The following is a 20,168-nucleotide window of genomic DNA, read 5'->3' on the forward strand; positions in this document are numbered from 1 at the left end:
AATTCTGTGTCATTAAGTGCATTCACTTAGTTATGTAACCACCACCACTATCCATCTCCAGACTGTTTCATCATTCTAACCTGAAACTCTATCCAGTGAACAATTAGGCAGTGTGGGATTTTTATTTGTGGGTGCTTTTTTTCTTTTCCTTTTAAAATTATCGAATTTATTGGGGTGACATTGGTTAACAAAATTATATAGGCTTCAGGTGTACAATTCTGTAATACATCACCTGTATAATTGTATTGTGTGTTCACCACCCCAAGTCAGGTCTCCTTCCATCACCATTTATCCCTCCTTTACCCTCTTATACCGCCCCCAACTCCCTTCCCCTTCTGGTAATTACCATACTTCTTTTTCTTTTTAAGAAATCCTTTTCCTTTTTGGCTTCAAGTGGAGGGTTGAATTAATCATACAACTTACTTCATGTCACATCACCATTAGTGGCTATTCTATGTTTGCTACTTCTAACTGCTGTACCGTATGCCATGGTGTACATCTGCCATGCTTTAACTATCCATTCCCCGGTGATGGACACTCATATTGCTCCCAACTCCTTCCTACCCCAAACAGCTCAGCAATGGACATCCTTGTACATGCACCTTATCCATTAATGTGGGAATTCCTTTGAGATATGATCCAAAAGCAGAACTAAGGGATTGTGGGGTATCTTGTGTGCCTAATTTGACCAGTGCTACAAATATGACTCTCCAGAATGGGTGTACAGTCTGCAAAGGGCATAGGACTTGGGGAATAATGGACATGAATTTCAGCTCTGCCGCTGTTACTAACTCTATGACCTCAGGCATCTTCTGCTTGTTTGCTCATTGGTAACAGACGTTTTTTGGAAAGATTAGAGACAACATATTGCAAAGCACCTTGCCCAGTGCCTGCCTCATGCTAGAAACTCAGTGATGGTAGATGTTATTAATTAGCTCAAATAGATTGTAAAATAATGAACACAGATAAGCAAAGTGGGAGCAGTATGTATATAGTTGTCTCTTGCTGATGCTAATGATTAGATGGACCACCACTAACACTCAGCTGTCTGGGTTGAAGAGAGAGTACACCATTTCAGACACCAAGCTCTCCCTCCTTCTTTCCCGCCCTCCCTCCTTCCTTCACTCCCCTGCTTTTCCCTTTCTAAATCCATGTTATGCATATTCATTTTAGAAATATAACCAGTAAGGTAAAATACAAATCTCAAAAAAGCCCATGACAAATAACTAACATTTTGGTATTATCACTGGCTCCAAATTTACACACACATATGCATGTATATATCATATACATACATACATATATATGCATATATACATATGTATATGCATGCACATTTTTAATAATGATAAAATCATGTTATACATATTGATATATGTATGTGTATCCTTTTAAAAATATGTTTTTATTGATTTTAGAGAGAGAAGAAGGGAAAGGGAGCAAGAGAGAGAAACATTAATGTGAGAGAGAAACATCAATCGGCTGCCTCTTGCATGCCCCCCCTACTGGGGATCGTGCCCACATCATGGGTGTGCCCTGACCCGGAATTGAACCGGTGACCTCCCAGTGCATAACACAGTGTTCAACCAACTGAGCCACACTGGCCAGGGCTGTATGTGTAACCTTTCTAAACGTAAAATATATTACAGAGTTCATATAATGTAAATAAATTTGTATCATATCCTATTAATGGTGGCTACATAGTAGTTTGCTGTCATAACAACCATCTTTTATTAACTAGTCCCATAATGTTGGATACGTAGGTTTGTTTTCAGCTTGGGGTGGCTATAACGCTGATGATTATTTATGCACAGATCTTGAAACACTTGTCTGATTATTTCCTCAGGATATATTTAATTGCTGTGAGAGGCTATGTGCTTTTTTTTACTTCTGAATGCATGTTGTTAACTTGCTCTCTTGAAAGGCTGTATTGAGTAATATACTGTTTCTAGAAAGGTAATATACTGTGTCTGAGAATGTCCATTTCTCCACATGATTTCCCATACTAGGTGTTTTGATTGATTCTAAGTTTTATTCCACTTAATAGCTTAATAAGATATTTTAATAGAGAAAATTTTATTTTAATAGATAAATTAAATAGATTATTAGATAACTGAGTAGATTAAAACTATTTTAATATACAAGGTTTTAAAAAAATTTCCTGTGAGGTTGGACTTTCCCCCTTTATGCGTATTGGCCACTACTATTCATATTTTGTGAGATGCCTGTGAAATATTTTGCCTGTGTTTTGATGGTTCAAATTTTTCCTTTTGGCTTGTAAGTGCTCTTTATAGTTTTCCTTCAGTTACTAATTTCTTTCCTATTTCAGGTTATGGACTATAACATTAATTTGGGAAAACACCTTCTCCCCTTGGTGGTTCAGGTGCTCAAATACTGCTCTTGTCCTCAACTACGGCATTATTTCCAACAGCCACCTCGTTGTTCCCTCTGGTCCCTAAAACCTCACATCCGGCAGATGTGGTTGAAGGCCTTGCTTGTCATCCTGTACAAGGTGAATTGCTGTCGTTATTTCTTTTGTTGGTGGAATGATTCTCTTAGTGAGGAGAACACTTAAGAGACCGGTGTTGAAAATTTTGTAGGACAATCATTTAACCTTCAGAGGAAGAATTGTCATGTACAGTTAGTGCTGAGAAGCAAAGAGCTATTGGAATGAAACTAGAAATGGAGGCCATGTCAGTGTCTTCTCTTGAAAATGTTCAAAATAAAAAAACGATGAATTGTAGGACTTTGATCAACCATCTCTTTCTGATCAGAATCTTCTATTTTATCTACATATTAATTTTTATGTCAGAAAACAAGGACAACATTTAAAATTGTATTCACAGACCAAATGTTTATGGCAAATTATTTTGTTGAAAGGAATTGTAACTGCGAGCTGGCATGCATTGCCTCTGTGGTTCGGTGCAAGAGGCAGGGAATAAGGGGATGCATGATAAGGATTTATGTTTTTGCCTATCTGTATTTTTCTTTTTGCCCCAAAGAAATGCTGAGTAAACTATCTAGCAAGATCAAGTGGGAACTTACCCTTCAAAATAACCGTTTATATATTTCTCCCTTTGTTTTGTTGCTCAGTATCCATATCGGGACTGTGACATCAGTAAGGTCCTGCTGCACCTGATTCACATAACAGTCAATACACTCAATGCACAGTACCATAGCTGCAAGCCCCATGCCACGGCAGGACCTTTGTACAGTGACAACAGTAACATCAGCAGATACAGCGAGAAAGAAAAAGGTACTTTACACATCTCAATTCTATCCTAAACTTAGTTGGAATATGTAAAACGTTCTGGACAGATTCTCTTAGGAGATAGAAGGGGGCCCTCAGGTGTCATTCTGGAGTCAAAAAATCACTTACTGCTTCATTAATTTTCCGACTTTCCCATGAATGTTGCTGCCTTAATTTTTAAAATGAAAGAGAAATAATTAATATACTTCTGAAATCCATTTCATAAGAAGCAGCGTTTGGTAAAGATTGTCCACTGTTTGGTTAAGAGACCTTTACGGGCCTTTTCCTACATGACGGAAACACCTTGCTTTGGGCTGTGAGGGAATTCTTGGTCGGCACTTCGTGGAGCCACGTAACCTTGTCGGTCTCTCGTTTGCTCCTGAACTTTGTGCTCACGGATTTGAACGGAGTCTACATTTGCTGACATGCGTTTTGTAGCCGCCTTATTCAATAAGAATTGATTTAAGGCAACTGGAATGAAGTACTTTTGCTGCATAGGTCTACATTATCTCCGATATTGACTTTTTATATTGATAACTTTTCCACAAAGGAGTAGAATAAAGCTCTAGAGTAAAATTATAGCCTGAAGAACCAAGGTGTTTATCTTTAGTGCATGTCACGGGGTGACTAGACTTGTAAAAGGTGACATCATCTAATCCAATCCTGGGAGACAGCCAAGTGTCCCACGACCCTTGGGTGTGTTATATAGCGGTGTTAATGGAGTCTGACTTGGTTGACTGCTCTGAGAATATCTCAATAGGATGGGTTGGAGCCAGCGTTCCATTATTGGTTTATTGCTACAAGGTCTGAGTCTAGGTTGGCTATAGATGGATCTCAGATGGATCTCTAAGTTATTCAGTTCTGGTATCAATCAGACCCTTTCTGAAGAATGTCTTGTCTACCAGTTTAAGTCCTAGTTTCTGGGAAATTGGGTCGATCCAGTTACACCAGGGATGTCCTCAATGCGGGCTCAGTGTTTGGGCTAATCCCAGGTGACCCTTTCTAGATGGGAGATGCCATTCTGAAGCCTTTCTTCTCTATTATTCAGTATAATTGAGAATACAATGGCAATTGCATAACTCCTCAAAAACCTGCATTTTTAAAGGAGTATGTTTTTATAAGGGAAATAAAAAAAGTAAAACAGGTCACTGTGTTGCATCTCCTCAAGACACAAGAGTTTGATAGGCTTTCTCATCTTTGTGGAAGTTCACTGATAGTTTTGTATCCATTTTAATGGTTAACATTTATTTATGTTTTTATTTGACAAAAAGGATCACTATTCTTGGTTTATCTAACATCTACTGCTTCAAATTTCACTTACTTATAGACTCTTGTGTATGAGGACAGGATCAAAACTTAACTCTGTATTTGTACTACCCTTATGCTCTAGAAAGCTTAAATAACCTTGATCACACCTGAGCCTCATTTTGTCACATCGGTACATGTCGATATAGGCCAAATGCTGTGATTTCAGTGGTAGTCAACGCCAACAGTAGGTTAATTTCATTTATCCTGGTATTAAGTGCACTTTTGTAGCCTTTTCTCTTGCTTCTTTGAACATGGCTTTGGCCTTTCCAAAGCATGAAAGAACATTTGAAATTAAGTGAACTTTATGGGCTGCAACATAGCAACCCTTTCCTTATTAATTCATTTTTGTGTCTATCTTTGATTTAAAACTGGCCAAATGGGGACAGAAGAAGACATAGAAACACGCTTGATAGGCACTCCAGTGACCAATTTGTTTAGGGGACCTCAGGCTGATGAGCCAAAGATTCTTTCTGGGATTCATAGTAGTGACACATGGCAAACCCCGCAGAGAAGAGTCTTAACGAGGGGGAAATGTTATTTTCTGTTTTCTTTTTCCTTTGTTTACTCTTTCAGCCCATAATCATTTGTGGAGCTTTTAAGACGGCCAGTGGCTTTTCTAAGCTTTTTCTGTGTGTTGTGTGTTTCATTACCAAATGTAGAGTACAGTATTTTGCATTCACAAAGTATAAGGTGCATGTACTGTTAGGCTGTGTCTATGCCAGTTCTCAAATCCTAAGAAGGCATATATTAGGCAAATATAAGAAGGCATATATTTTTGGAAAGAGTGAGAACCACTCATTTTGCTTAATTTTCTTTTGCCAAATTAGCCTGAAAATTCACCCAAGGCAGGAATGTCAAGCAGTATCCCAGACTCCTGACACCTATGTATTATCTGGTTTTAAGTGCATTGGGAAAGCTTCTGCATGAGGCTCTATTGGAACACTGAAATGTCTCTCTTGAAAATGCTGCCAATTGTCACCTGGAAAATGAGGGGCCACCTTGTATAACAGGTTGCTCTGTTCAACATATGGATGATTTGATGCCTGGATGACGTACCAAGCCATGGCTAGACGTGGGCTGGCGTAGAAACCACCCCAGTCTTGGCTCCATGTAACGCTTTCATTGAAATGCTTGTGTAGACACAGCCTAAGAGAGAATAACCTCTTAAGTGTAATTTTGACTTTCTCTCCCCAATTAGAAGAAGATAGTGTTTTTGATGAATCTGATATTCATGATACACCTACTGGACCCTGCAATAAAGAGTCTCAAACTTTTTTTGCAAGATTGAAAAGGATAGGCGGCAGCAAAATGGTGAAATATCAGCCGGTTGAGATGAATGTACAGAGAAGTATGAATTTTTTCCTCTTAGTAATTTTATGCAGAAATGTTGTACTCTACTGTTTGTTTGGGGTAAAACCTTAATTTTATTATGTTATGACACATTTTAATACCGTTGATTTTATATATATGTATGCACAAACAGTATATATATATATACACACATTTATATATATGTGAATCGACAGATACCTCATTAACATCATGACTGTGCTAGAGGGCCATTGCTTGGTTTGATTTGTTGCAAAACGTTTGCTTCTCTTCCACACAATTTGAATAGTTTCCTAGATCAGCCTCAGCCAAAGCGATCCCCTCTCCGGTACAAATGAACAGAGCTGAGGAATTTTTCTGAAGCCTGATTTTGGAAATCTAAATCTTAAACTGCCATTGTGGGTTCTCTCAATCCAAGCGTTTCTGGTTTTTGAAATTAGAATGAACCTTACAAAAACGTGGCCAGAAAGTCAGTTTTGCCTTCTGGTGGAGCTGGGATTGTGATCATGATTTATGCCAGTTGTATGCCCACGTATGAGGGGAAAACAAGCAATGGTGAAATCTCCCCATAAAATAGTACTAGCTTTTTCTGTTTCAATTAGGTGAAATAGAGCTGGCTGAATATAGAGAAACGGGTGCATTACAAGACAGCATTCTCCACTGTGTGAGAGAAGAAAGCATTCAGAAAAAAAAGCTGCGCTCTTTAAAACAAAAATCTCTTGATATAGGGAACGCAGACTCCCTGTTGTTTACATTAGATGAGCACCGTAGGAAGTCCTGCATAGACCGGTGTGACGTAGATAAGCCCCCCGCCCAGGCTGCTTACGTCACGCAAAGACAGCATGACCACGGACGGCCTAGACAGAATTCTGCTACCAGACCGAACAGTACTGAAGTCCCCGAGCACCCCGCCGTGGGAGGTTTTCAGGAAAGGCGGAGGCCCGTGATACCAGAGGTTAGGTTGAACTGCATGGAGACGTTTGAGGTCAAAGTTGATTCTCCAATAAAGCCTGCTCCTAAAGAGGACTTAGATCTCATCGATCTGTCCTCAGATTCAGCATCTGGGCCTGAGAAACAGTCTATGCTCTCTACATCTGACAGCGACTCCCTCGTGTTTGAACCTCTTCCCCCTCTCCGAATAGTAGAGAGCGACGAAGAGGAGACCATGGGCCAGGGAAATGATGGTGCCGCTGGCAAAAATGTTGCCTCCTCATCTTCCATCCCCAGCCGCCCCTCTGTCCTCAGCCTGAGCACAACTCCTCTTGTGCAAGTAAGTGTGGAGGACTGTTCCAAAGACTTTTCCTCAAAGGACTCAGGAACTAATCAGTCCGCAGGGGACAAGGACTTCAGATTCATAGCTCTGGAAGACCCCACAGACTCTGAAGACTTAGCGAAGCTGGGGGAGCTGCAAGAGTTTCCCGGGGGCAGCCCGCTCACACTGAAACAAAAACGAGACCTCCTTCAGAAGTCATCTGCTCTCCCCGAGTTGTCACTAGACGATACCCTGGAGCCTGGCATCGAAGAAGAGACGCTGGGTGGGCTGATGGCAAGTTCAGGGGCAAAAACTGTCCTCCTCAAAGTCCCTGAAGATGCTGAGAGTCCAATGGAAAGTGAGAAGCCCGACACCAGTGCTGAATCCGATACAGAACAGAATCCCGAGAGGAAGGTTGAAGAGGAGGGAGCTGAGGAGTCTGAATTTAAGATTCAGATCATTCCCAGGCAGAGGAAACAGAGGAAGATTGCGGTCAGTGCCATCCAGAGAGAGTACCTTGACATCTCCTTCAACATTCTGGACAAATTGGGAGAACAGAAAGATCCAGGTAAGCTCCTGCCTCTTCTTTCTTCCAGCCTTACATTCAAGTTTGTGCATCTTACTGGTTAGGTTCTTGGCTTTGACTGTGCATACATTTTTAATCTTGTTTAAAAATATATTTTTATTGATTTCAGAGAGGAAGTGAGAGGGAGAGAGAAATCAAAACATCAATGATGAGAGAGAATCATTGATTGGCTGCCTCCTACACACCCCCACTGGGGATTGAGCCTGCAACCCGGGCATGTACCCTGAACAGGAATCGAACCATGACTTCCTGGTTCATAGGCCGATGCTCAACCACTGAGCCACGCCAGCTGGGCATAAATTCTTAACCTGATATTGCCAGGGAGTGACATTATAATTGTTTCATAATCACTCCAAATCCTTCCTGCCTAGCTGCACGTGTTGGCTTCAGATGTGGTTTTACTGGCTCCATAAATGTTTCTGTATGTGTTGTTTTTACACTCTTCAGTCAATTCTTGACCATCCTTGGCAATCAGAGGCAATGGTTAATTCATATCAAGATACTCCAGATATCATTTTAGTCTTCCTCAATCAGCAAAAGCCATTAATGTGAACTCTTTTTGCTTTCTCCTCCCCCCACTCCCTCCGTACTTTAGTGAGCTGTGTTATAGTCCAAAGGAGGAACAAATATGAAGGGCTAAAATAAAGCAAAAAGTGCTTAGAATAATGAAGAATTGACTGTATACTCATTTAGGGCCTACAGTTGATTATATATTTTAAACGATATCAGCAACCTGGTGGACATTGTGTCCCGTCAAGAACAACAACAACAAAGAAATCCAGTATCACCGCGACCCTAATGCGTGGACACCACTTGGTGGTGAAGTTGTCACAGCACAGGGATTTCCTGCCTCAAGTGCCATTTCTTGGAGACACAGTTTCTAAGAAAGATAACTTGCAAAAGTGGCAAGCTGGTAGCCCGCCTAAAACATAGTCTGCTGTAGTATTGCCATACTACCGATCGGCCGCTTCCTCATTTCTCAACTTAGATATTTTTAAAAAAGGAATGTGACTCTTCAAAACAAATGGAATTGGTCAGGGCTGATTATCTTATTAAATTCCTAGGCTCTAGAGCATTGAGAATAATATGCTCTATTATTCTGTAAGAGGACACTGCCCCGCCCCCAGAAGGTGATAAACCTTGCTGTGGGTCACACAGCCAGGTGGTGGCAGCCAGGAATCGGGCCTAGGCCCTCGATTCTAGTCCTGCTTCTCCTACTGCTCCATACACAAGCCACTCCTTTGAGGATGGGCTCAGCTCTTTTATTTGCCCGGGTATTTCCTAAGGTTTCTGACTGTTCTCTGCCTCATAGGACAGAGCTGTGTACCTCAAAGGTACTCTGTGAAAATCTGTTGAGTGAACATTATGGTATTTGAAAAAGGGCATGCTCCAGCCAGGCAGTGGAAAGGAAAGATCCTGGTACTAACCAGAAAGTTTCCAAAGGTTTCTAGGGAAACTGGGGTAGTTTTTTATTGTTTGGAGCCAGGAAAGTTTCTGCATATAGATGGAGGAAGGCATTGGCCTAGAAACTATAGAGGTCTATAGGGTGGGTATATTGGAGACTATAGAAGGTCTGTGGGGTGGGTGTGTATCTATACTAATAGAAGGGTAATATGCAAATTGGTCAGGACACCCTCACAGTAACGACCGAACAGCAAGCTGCGTGGGGCACCAGGCCAACAGGGGGGTCAGTGAGGGACAACCAAATGACTGAAGAGCAGGCTGCGTGGGGCAGTGAGGCCGGCAGAGGGGGGCCGTGAGAGGTGACTGGGTCAGCGGGGGGCGGGGGGTGGGGGGCAGTTGGGCGTGACCAGGCCAGTATGGGGAGGAAGTTGGGGGAGACCAGGCCGGCAGGGGCAGGCAGTGAGGGGTGACCAGGCTGTTGCGAGGGGCAGTTGGGGGTGATCAGGCAGGCAGGCAGGTGAGCAGTTAGGAGCCAGTGGTCCCGGATTGTAAGAGAGATGTCTGACTGCCAGTTTAGACCTGATCCCTGGGGTTGGGCCTAAACCAGCAGTCGGACATCACCCGAGGAGTCCCAGATTGGAGAGGGTGCAAGCTGGGCTGAGGGATCCCCCCCCCCCTCCACCATGCACGAATTTTGTGCACCAGGCCTCTAGTGATATATAGGTTGCAGGTATGTTGTGTGTGTATGTGTGTTGCTTTCTTTATTCATCCTTGTGTTAGATTGTTCCCCAGGATATTAAGGAGAAAGTTGGTTTTATATTAATATACTTGTTACTAGAATAAGAAGGAAATATCTGATAATTATAATAATGTCTTTAAACATTTTATAATGTATGTACAGTCATATAATTTTATATCTGTATAGTGTCCCACCTCCCACAGACATACAGATCTCCTAGCCTTCCTTGCTGGGTGTTGGACGGAGACCCACGCTCTCACCTCGGATTTATTTTACTTTTGTTTCTGACAGTTTAGCAAGTTTTGTGGTCATCCAGTAACAGAATAACATCTGCTTGCTTAAGTTGTATGTATTACAGTGTTTTGCTCTGTGTCAAGAAAAAATGATTGACGATAGGAAAAGGATGAGACAGAGACATGATTAAGCTTAAGAACTCAGAGCCATTTAGGGTGGGCATCCCTGAGCTGCAGCACATAGTCACGAAAGCACATAGTGACGACTCCAAGGTGCTCTCTGTGTTCAATAGATAGTGCTGCTTAAGGTGGCAGGGAGGTTTGTAAGAAATTCTAGGAGGCTTGCTACAATAAACTATTAAATTTTTCAAAAGGCTTTAAAGGATAATCTTTACCTAGAATAATGTGGAGTACCTTTTCCCCATTTAATCTAAGACAATGCCATATGCAGAAAATATCTCACCTTGGATACCTTTGCCCAATAGAAAAAGCAAACGATACAGTCTGTTTCTTGCTTAACTAATAAAATATAAAATCTGAGTTAAGAGTATTTATTTCATGTTCCATACAGTCCCTGCTCTTACATTACAGATGGTTTAGCAAAGTTATAGACAAGTAAATAGGAAATTACATTATAGTGTCTTAGGTTAGGGGGAGATTAAGGACAGGGTGCTCTGAAATTACATAAGAGTGTTGCCTGACCCAGTTTTTTTTTTTTTTTGTATTTGCGGGGGTGGGGAGTCTCAAAAACCATCCTGGAGGAGGTGTTTTCTGTTTAAATTGCGATGTAAGTGATGAGTAGGAAAATGCCAGATAAAGGTGGAGTGGCGGAATGATATAGATGGAATGAACTGTAAGCACGTTTAGGTATTAGATGAAAAGAAATTCAGTCTGGAAGGTGAAGAGACCTGCTCAAGGACGGGCAGTGTGAGCATATGAAGCTTACTTTTGTCCTTATGCTGTCACTGATCTCTGAGAGGCATAGCTACAGATGCAGAGTGTAACATGCAAGCAGTTCTCCATGAAAATTTGAATGTAATTCCATTAAAGTAATTAGTAGGATCAGAAAGTATATAATGGTATATAATGGGTATATAAGTAGAATGAGTGTATTAGGCAAGAGGGGAAAGTATAAAGAAAAGGTTCTATCTAGAATTTGTTTTTAACCAGTGTCCTGAGTTTTAAATAATATTTATGCTTGCAGATCCCTCTACTAAAGGACTTTCTACTTTGGAAATGCCACGAGAATCCTCGTCCGCCCCTACCTTAGAAGCAGGTGTGCCGGAAACAAGCAGTCATTCCTCGATATCAAGTAAGATTTCTTCTGCACTGATTTTAGAACATTATCTGCTACATTATTTTCAATTTTCACACCCTTGGTTTTCTTTTTTTAATGTTGTGTTAGCTTCCTAGGTGACACTACATTGTATGTTCTCAGAGACCCTGAGGCATGGGCTCACCTTTGTCAACATCTCAAGTGTTTGATAAATCAGTATGGTTACTGATGGACCAAGAATTCTCATTTGTTAAGAAATAATCACTGAATTTCATCATTCAATAAAATAATAAAACATATTACAAGCCTAAACATAAAACATGAAACGGGTTTTTGGACAAGTGGAAAGCATCATGTATGGCAGAATTTTACATGGAACATTTTAATTTGAATCCCCTCCATCATTAACAACATTTTATTGGGGTTATCATAAAATAGATGTATTTGTTATCTCATGATCCCAACATCATGGTTGAATCAAGTTCTTTAGACCAGGAAATAAAAATGGCCTGAAATTTTTACAAGATCTATAAGAGGCAACTATTTGGAAACTGCCTTCTGTTGTTGGGTCCTAGATTTTGTCATGAGGAGTTTGAGTTCCGCTGAGGTGAGGATAAGGGTGTCTACCTGGCTCAGTGGAGGCAAGTAAGAGACTTTAGAATCGGAAATTGCCTGCAGGAATCAGTAGAATCGGAAATTGTCTGCAGGAATCAGATGCAAACAGAGGTGCAAATTCTGCAAACTCTGGTCACCTGTGCTGGTATCGCCTGTGTTCCATGTGGACGCTGCCCGAGGAGCCGGTTAATTTTCATCTGACTCTTGAAATGAGGATGATTCTGAAAAACCAGATAAGGGTCTCAACCTAAATGCTGGACCGGTAGTACGGAACATCATCATCATCTTCATCGTTCATTCATTCATGCTTTCATTCATTCAGCAACTAGTTATGAAGTGTCTGCTGGGTGCAGGCACTGTGCTTGGCTCTGGGGATCAGATGTGAATAAATAGACACCCCTTCTCCTCAAGGAGTTCACAGTCATATTAGTGATAAGAGCAGCACTGATGTTACATTTATCATGCGCCAGACACTATGCTGAGTGGTTTACACCCATTGTTGTCTTATTCAGTCCTTACATTAGCATTGCATGGCAGAAGTTATTGATCCCATTTTATAGATTAGGAAACAGAGGTTCAGAGAGACTAAATGACTTGTCTAAAGTCACACAGCTACTAAGTGGTAGAGACAGGAATTGGTGCCAGGTCTGTTTGACTTTTCAAGCTCATGCTCTTTTTAGTATCCCATGCTGCCTTAGAATAATTCACAGTCAGTTATAATAGAGATGGTAGGGATTCTAAGAAAGAGTTTCCAAGTGCTTGTTATTTTCCCTTTTGGTAGCAAAGAAGAATGGCTAGTTCTGAATCTAGTTGTTCTTTTTTTATCACAAAAAATCCATTTGATAACCTGATAAAATGCCCATTTAATAAAATCTATTTTTATTGATTTCAGAGAGGAAGGAAGAGGGAGAGAGAGATAGAAACATCAATGACGAGAGAGAATCATTGATCAGCTGCCTCCTGCACACCCCTACTGGGGATTGAGCCCGAAACCTGGGCATGTGCCCAGACTGGGAATGGAACTGTGACCTGGTTCACAGGTCAATGCTCAACCACTGAGCCACAACGTCTAGGCTAAAATTCCCATTTTTACTATCATGAAAGTGTATTTTCTCGTCCTGATTTTCATGAGCCATATGACAAAAAAAGGTAGTGAATTTAGTTAGAATTCCAAGCTGGGTATACTTTGAGGTAGGATGACTAAGTCAGTTTGAATTCGGTGCTAGTTAAATGTATCATAAAATAAATGTAGCCAGTGTATATCATAATCCCCATTCATGACTGAATCAAGCCCTTTCAGATTTAGCATAGCACATCATTAGATTTCCACCTTCCTCCTTCTCTTCATTAAAAGCATGTATTAGATGGTTCTTGGAGGCATAATGCCAGGAGTCTTATACACTGAGCTAACTATTAAGGATTTTTATTCTTAGGGAATTCTGTTGTCTTTAAAAACAGAGAATTGGAGAAATTATTCAATCATTAGAGGTTTTAAATCTTTTTATTTTGCTGCTAATTTTTAAATTTCTTAAATCTTCTAAAAGAGCTTCACTTTTGAATTTTAAAGAGGCTGTACTTTTCAAGTGAGTCATAAAATTATAAGTTTTACTAATCAGAAGAATCAGAGATTTTTCATATTAGTTTGCATCATTTCCATGAATTCAGTTAAGCTGGATTCCAAGACACAAGAATTCCCATCACACCCCTCTCTTTTCATCATTTTATTAGCTGATTATTTTGTAGCTAAGCATGCCATGACCACCATGAATCAAACAGCATGCTAATTACATGGAAAGCAATCTTGTGATTGATTTCACATCACACCAGCTGCTGCCTTGGTACCATGATTGAAACCTGCCTATAACACTCAAGACTTTCTGGGGACCATACAGTCATCCGAGTTGCTACCTTCCCCTTCTGGGTCATGTAGTGCGGAGCTGCAGTTTCTGAAATTGTCCTTATAAGAGAGCGAATGGCCACAAGTCCTCACATATCCTGGTGTGTGGGATCCTGTAGAAAAAGCACATCAGTGGTGCTCTGCCTTTCTCACTGGGCTGGGGCAGGGAGGGGGGCGCTGCTGGAGAGGAATCGGGGGTGGGTAGCAGTGGCAGGTGGCTTTCTCATTGGCAGTCTCCTGGCAGAAGTGCTTTTCCTGTTTTGTTTTGTTTTTTTTTCTGGTTTAGAAATGCTTATAACTTGACATTTCATTGGTGGCATATTTGTCACTGCCTAATTGCAGATTAAAAATGTTCCCACAATTTTCTGACACAAACATGTTAGATAACCTGATAAAGACGTGTACTAGAATATGCTTGTGGAATACTATCCGAGTCACACTTTTCGAATAGTAGGCTCATACAGAGATGGAAATAGCATTGACTTCGGAGTCAACATGCTTTGGTTTTACGACCACCTTATTTGCTGGTGGGTTCCAAGTAGCATAATTTCATCAGCTTCAATTTTTTTTTTTAAGAATTGGGGTTGATATGTGTCATCCTACTCTAAAATATACCTGTGTACACACACACACACACACACACACACACACACACACACACACGCACACGCGCACCATGGGGACATCAGGGAATATAATGGAAATGGAAACTATATATGCACAAGCTCCATTAAAGAAAGTTGCACTATGAATTCAAAGTGAAATTATCTGTCTTAACACTTTTTGGAACAAGGCAGAGTATATAAACAAAAAGATAATGACAAAAATCATGTTGTTGGCCTAAATATGTACAGGCTATAGACAGTGCCCATAGGCGCTGTGTTTTTCTCTACCGAGTGGGAAAGGCGCCTGGAATAGCGTAGGGCTTTAGTTTTTCCTTTGGATAGGAGCATACAATTTATCAAACAATTACGAATAGCTGATGAAGACTCAGTTAAGATTCTATCTGGATGTGTAGAGCCTTTGCGTGCCATGCAGGTTTATTCCCCCCAGTAATCATCTCCTAATTTCCTCCATATAGCTCAGTATAGGCAGATGAAAAGGGGATCCCTGGGAGCTCTGACAATGAGCCAGTTAATGAAGCGACAGCTGGAACATCAGTCTAGCGCCCCCCATAACATCAGCAACTGGGACACTGGTGGGTCAAGCTTTTTCTTCTTGTTTTACCTCTCAGATGAGCTAATGCCATGTTCCCTGGGTCCCTTCTGATCCCTTGTTAAGGAATAGACTTTCTCTTGTGCTCTGTGGTTCAAATAATTTTTAAAGCCCTTAAAGTAATTAATAAGTCTACTGAAACTCTCCAAGCATTCTAGAGCCACCTGTTCTCCCATCTAGGTTGATCCAACTCTTTTTTTCCCCCCTCTAAGACCCAAATTCCAGATATTAGGTTATCTGTCTGGGAGTTAAATGATGTAAATGCCTAAAGGAAGGAATGGCACTCTGATTTCATGATGTGAATTAAAAGTACAAAACAAAATACCAGGTCACCAATGTTCTCGGTTTTATAAACTGTAAAGTACCCAAATAAGGGTCTGTTAATAGTAATAATCATAGCCAATGTCAGCTTAGTGACGTCATGCTCTGCCAGTAGGTTTGGGAATGTGAGCTGTGTGTCTGAGTCGGTAGGGCACCAGGTTGCAGCCACACACCCTCATGCTCATACGATGGAAGTGCATCTAACCTCAATTTTAAAGGAAGAACTGACTGCCATGACATGTCTGGTTTACACATGATCCTTCTGCATTTTCTACACTTTATTACCATGTTTTTTCTGCACATGTACCACTTTCTCAAGCCAGTACTTATGGCCTCAATCCTTTTGAGTGCCTGCTTTTCTTCTTTTTAATTAAATGGGTCATTTGGGTTACAGAATTACACATGTGAAAGCACTTTGCAATATGCATACACTAGGAAAATATCAGGATTTGTCACTCTGATCTGGCGGCCAACACTTGGATCGGGCTAATTTAGTATCTAGGTTAGTACTTTCTGGCTACAGTTATGTGCAATTATTTTAATATCCTTTCTTAAGACCAGGAACTATAATTTCCACAGGCCCAAAATCTTGAGATATTGCTATTTTTTCAAAACCATAATAGTTACATAATTTCAATTTATTTCCCCCCAGTCTTAAAAAAAAAAAAAAAAAGGAAGGAAGGAAGGAAGGGAGGAAGGAAAGAAGGAAGGAAGGAAAAGAAAGCTGGTCTAGATGACTGAATCCCACACACTATACTCAATCCTACATTTAGCAGATAGTTAGATAGTTTCAATTCTCCTGGCCTTTGTAAGGGTTATTAACATTTTGAGGGTTTAGTGTTTTATCTTTCATTTACTGATAGGTGGTAGTGAGTAATGAAATGCCCAAAAGCCGACAGGCAAAGAGACCAGGAGGAAGATGTTGGATAGCCAGTCTCGAGAGTTTGGGCGAAGTCTTCTGTCCACACCAAGAGAACTTTGTTGCTCTCTTTACTGAGATGAAGCTGTGTAAGGAACTGAGAATGAAAGCTTTTGTTTGGTTAGTTCTTTAGTAATTAAATGTCCAGCTTTTGTTCGGTTGACCTGTGGGCTCCAAAGAGTAGTTCACCATTGTACTGTTTTCTGTAGCAAGTAGCTCAGCCTAAGCTAACCATTTTAGATTCTGACTACAATGACAACCCAGTTTGACTGAATCAGTAGAGATAAAAAGGCAAATAGAGCTCAATTTCCAATCTAAATTTTAATCTAAAAAAATCTACATGATGCCAGATAACCCATTTAACTGAATTTTTCACTTTTCAACCAAACTTCTGCCTTGTTCATGTCACTCTGGTGTCTCAGTTAATACTCACCATTTCCATGCTGTCTGAATGTCTTTCACCCGGGTTTCCCTGGGCTAATTTTCCATCCTCCGAGTTGGTTCTCTGGTCCCCAAGTCCAACTAGAGCTTCATCACAACATTCTTGTTTTTGTTCGTGCCATAAAAAGTTCTCCCCAAATCAAGGTCAGAGGAAAGTCAATGAACGTGTGGTTCAGTGTTAGGAGACATAGTACATCATACCACATACATTGATTCAGTGACTCACTAGCCTGCAAAAGAACAGACCTGGTCATGCAGACACACTGAGAAAGGCAGCCTAAAGCAGGGATCATGATTGAGTCCCCCCAGCATGCACCTGCTCACTCACAAAGTGCCTGTCTCCTCTGTCCATCTACAGCTGATGGCTTACTTCTTTGCTTCTTCTTTCACATGAAACTAATGTTCCTGAAGCACCGCTCCCCCATTTCCACCCCTGCCCCCTTATTCCTGTTCCTCAGTCCTCAAACGCCTGTCATTTCATTGCTACCAGTTCTACATGTTTTCTGGATGACCGTTCTGGCCATTGCCCCAGATGATCACTTATGTATTTATTGGTTTGCGTAAAACATTTCTTTATGGCTGTGACGTTAGCCTTTTACTTTTTCATTTCATACCAAGAGAGATGGGATCTGAGCTCTTTTTGGGGTGGTAGTGGTGGAATCTGGACTATTTTTGGGTGGTTGTAGATGCTCTGCTGCTATTAGTTGCATTTCATAGACCTGAAGGGCAGATTTATAGTGAAACGCCAAACAGCCCTGCCCTAAAAAGTAGGATGTTTCTTGTAAATGTTAGTAATCAACAATAACAATTCCTGAAAACATGGCCCCAAGAGATCAGTGGGTAAATTCTTTGGATGGTGGATGGTGCTCAGTTGACCACATTGGGACGGAGATGCTCTTGTTTGTCCACAGAACAGATACAGCCGGGGAAACGCCAGTGTAATGTGCCAATGTGCCTAAACCCTGACCTGGAGGGACAGCCACTGAGAATGAGAGGTGAGTGGAGTCACAGGATCTCAGGCTGTGCGAAACTGAAGAAACTGTATCTGTAATGAGTCACCCAGCAGGTGCGGAAATCTCGTTTGGCAGCTCTGTGAAGTGGCTGCCACCTTTGCTCAAACACCTCCAGGGAGCGGGAATGCATGACCTCTCTGAACATGACCAACAGGAAGTTCTTCCTCAGAGAGACTTTCCAGCCCTGGGGACCATGCAAAACAAGTCTAATCTCTCTCAGTAGTCACCTGTTGCTTATTCCTCAGTCTGCCCTAGAACACACACGCCTGGGTCCTTCGGTATTCCTCCCGATAGCTGTCAGTTTTCCGTATCACCCTGAATCTGCTCCTCTGGGCATGGTCCAGCTTATCTGTGTTCCCTCCAGAACGTTGAGGTCACTGATGAATGGCTTCTTTTTAGCCTTCTGAAATGGAACAGAGTGCACTCTTGACATTGTGCTGCTCTAGGAGCAAGCTGAGAATGCTAAGCTTTCTGGACAGGTATTTTCAAAACCCATCTCATGGCTAGGTAATCATTACTTCTGTTCTTTTTAAATGCAGAAAGCAGGTTAACCTATCATTCGTAAAAAGTAAAAATGAATTATGACCACATCTCTTAGCTAGCCCCTTAGATCAAGAAGACCTGCTTATTCCTATCACTCTTCTCATTTTCCCTAGGGACGAGGGAATATTTATCTCCAGATTTTGCTAACATCTGTATGGCGTTGAGTAGCGGTTATAGTCTCCGTATCGGATGAGAGGAGACTCTTCTCATTTGGGGCCCTAGGAAAAGCTTTTAGAAGCAGAAATCAGGGTGGTCAAGCAAACTCTGGTCCCTGTCCGTGACCTAGGGACACAGTTAGCAGCACACGTGGAATGAGGTGATGAGAACAAAGACGGTGAGGCTCTTTCACGATAAGATGAAGAGCCTGTTGATGCAGCGTGGGGACTGAGTGTGCATGCATGCTTGCTTTAGACAGATGGATCCTTTATGCTTTCTCTTATCTCCAAGATTCAAAACCTTCAGCTTGGGAGTTGGGTTTTGGAGGAGGTCCCCTCTTTATTCTAACGTTTCTAAGAACCTTCTATTTCTCTTCCTAGTTCCGTATGGCATGCACGCTGGGTATTTAGTAGGGGAACCCTAGGTGGTGGCACCAGAAGTGTTGCCAACAACGGGGGATCATGAGACTGCCTCTAATATTGCAGACTTAGTGGTGACTCAGCTATAACAAAAGGTAGCTGAGGTCTGTGGCTTCCTTTTGCATTTCCCACCTTCCCTTGGTACATTGCTCTTTGCTCTCACAGCACTAGCTCATGTTGCCATATGGGAACCATTGCCCATAACTTAACCTAGATGCTTTTACAGGTGACTGCCAGGAATATCGCATCACACATTCTGCGTTGTCCTTTGAAAAAATAACTTCATGCTGCTATTGTCAAAAATACCTGTTCGTAGCCTTTGTACTGGATAATAATCGGCTGAAACCACCCAAATGACTTTGGTTCCCTCCCTTTTCTTGACTTGAATTGTGATTTCTGCATAATAACAATAGGCAGTGATCTTCTCAAAGCCTTGACTCGGGCTTTTAAAATAATCAATTTCTTATGTTTCTGGTAAGACTGTGCATATATCACCATATATCTAATGGGCTGGATTTTTCCATGTTCAGCACAGGCATGTTGGAATCTGGTAGACATGGTCTGTCAATGTGAACAATATGTGGAGTGTTGGGTTTAAACTCTCCATGTTTTGGTTTCTTGAAGCCGCTTCATGCTGTTTACCTTACCACTTAATAATCAATCTTGTCTTTTTTTTTTTTTTTTTTTAAACATATTTTATTGATATTTTACAGAGAGGAAGGGAGAGGGATAGAGAGCTAGAAACATCGATGAGAGAGAAACATCGATCAGCTGCCTCCTGCACACCCCCCACTGGGGATGTGCCCGCAACCCAGGTACATGCCCTTGACCGGAATCGAACCCAGGACCCTTCAGTCCGCAGGCCGACGCTCTATCCACTGAGCCAAACCGGTTTTGGCTCAATCTTGTCTTTTTTATCTTGGCCCAGTTCTTGCCTTTCCTACTCTTAATCAATTTACACTTATGCTTATAATAATAAATACTGTTGCTTCCTTTCCAAACTACATCTTTTAAGAAAACAATTGGAGATCTTCGTTATTGATACACTTGGGTGCACTTAGGAAAGAGCAGTATCTTAGAAACGGCTGATAAATATAGCGGTAAAATTTGGATTCCCATTTGGGTTCTTTAAATGTAACATAAAGATATTTTCAGATACTTTCCTTGGCCTTTTGGGTCTACAGATCTCATGCTTCTGAGAAGCACATTTGGGGCCTTTGATCAGGCGAGGGCGTCTGGCTAGCCTGGCAGC

The 20,168-nt window shown here is 41.3% G+C and overlaps 1 protein-coding gene across 8 annotated transcripts in view; it reads left to right on the plus strand.

Annotated features, from left to right (window-relative positions):
* Nucleotides 1-20,168, plus strand: part of UNC79 (unc-79 homolog, NALCN channel complex subunit) — a 218,381-nt gene that overhangs the window by 141,613 nt on the left and 56,600 nt on the right. For 5 of the 8 annotated variants that reach the window (XM_080687550.1, XM_080687551.1, XM_080687556.1 and 2 more), the window contains 7 exons: nt 2,330-2,512; nt 3,094-3,256; nt 5,757-5,906; nt 6,490-7,707; nt 11,306-11,413; nt 14,971-15,087; nt 17,697-17,780. In XM_080687550.1, the coding sequence (XP_080543676.1) occupies nt 2,330-2,512; nt 3,094-3,256; nt 5,757-5,906; nt 6,490-7,707; nt 11,306-11,413; nt 14,971-15,087; nt 17,697-17,780 (2,023 nt within the window). The remainder of the gene's footprint in view (nt 1-2,329; nt 2,513-3,093; nt 3,257-5,756; nt 5,907-6,489; nt 7,708-11,305; nt 11,414-14,970; nt 15,088-17,696; nt 17,781-20,168) is intronic. The other 3 variants (XM_080687552.1, XM_080687557.1, XM_080687553.1) reach the window with 2 other exon arrangements.

This window comes from Plecotus auritus (assembly GCF_963455305.1).
Source record: "Plecotus auritus genome assembly, chromosome: 1".
Lineage (NCBI taxonomy): Eukaryota > Metazoa > Chordata > Mammalia > Chiroptera > Vespertilionidae > Plecotus > Plecotus auritus.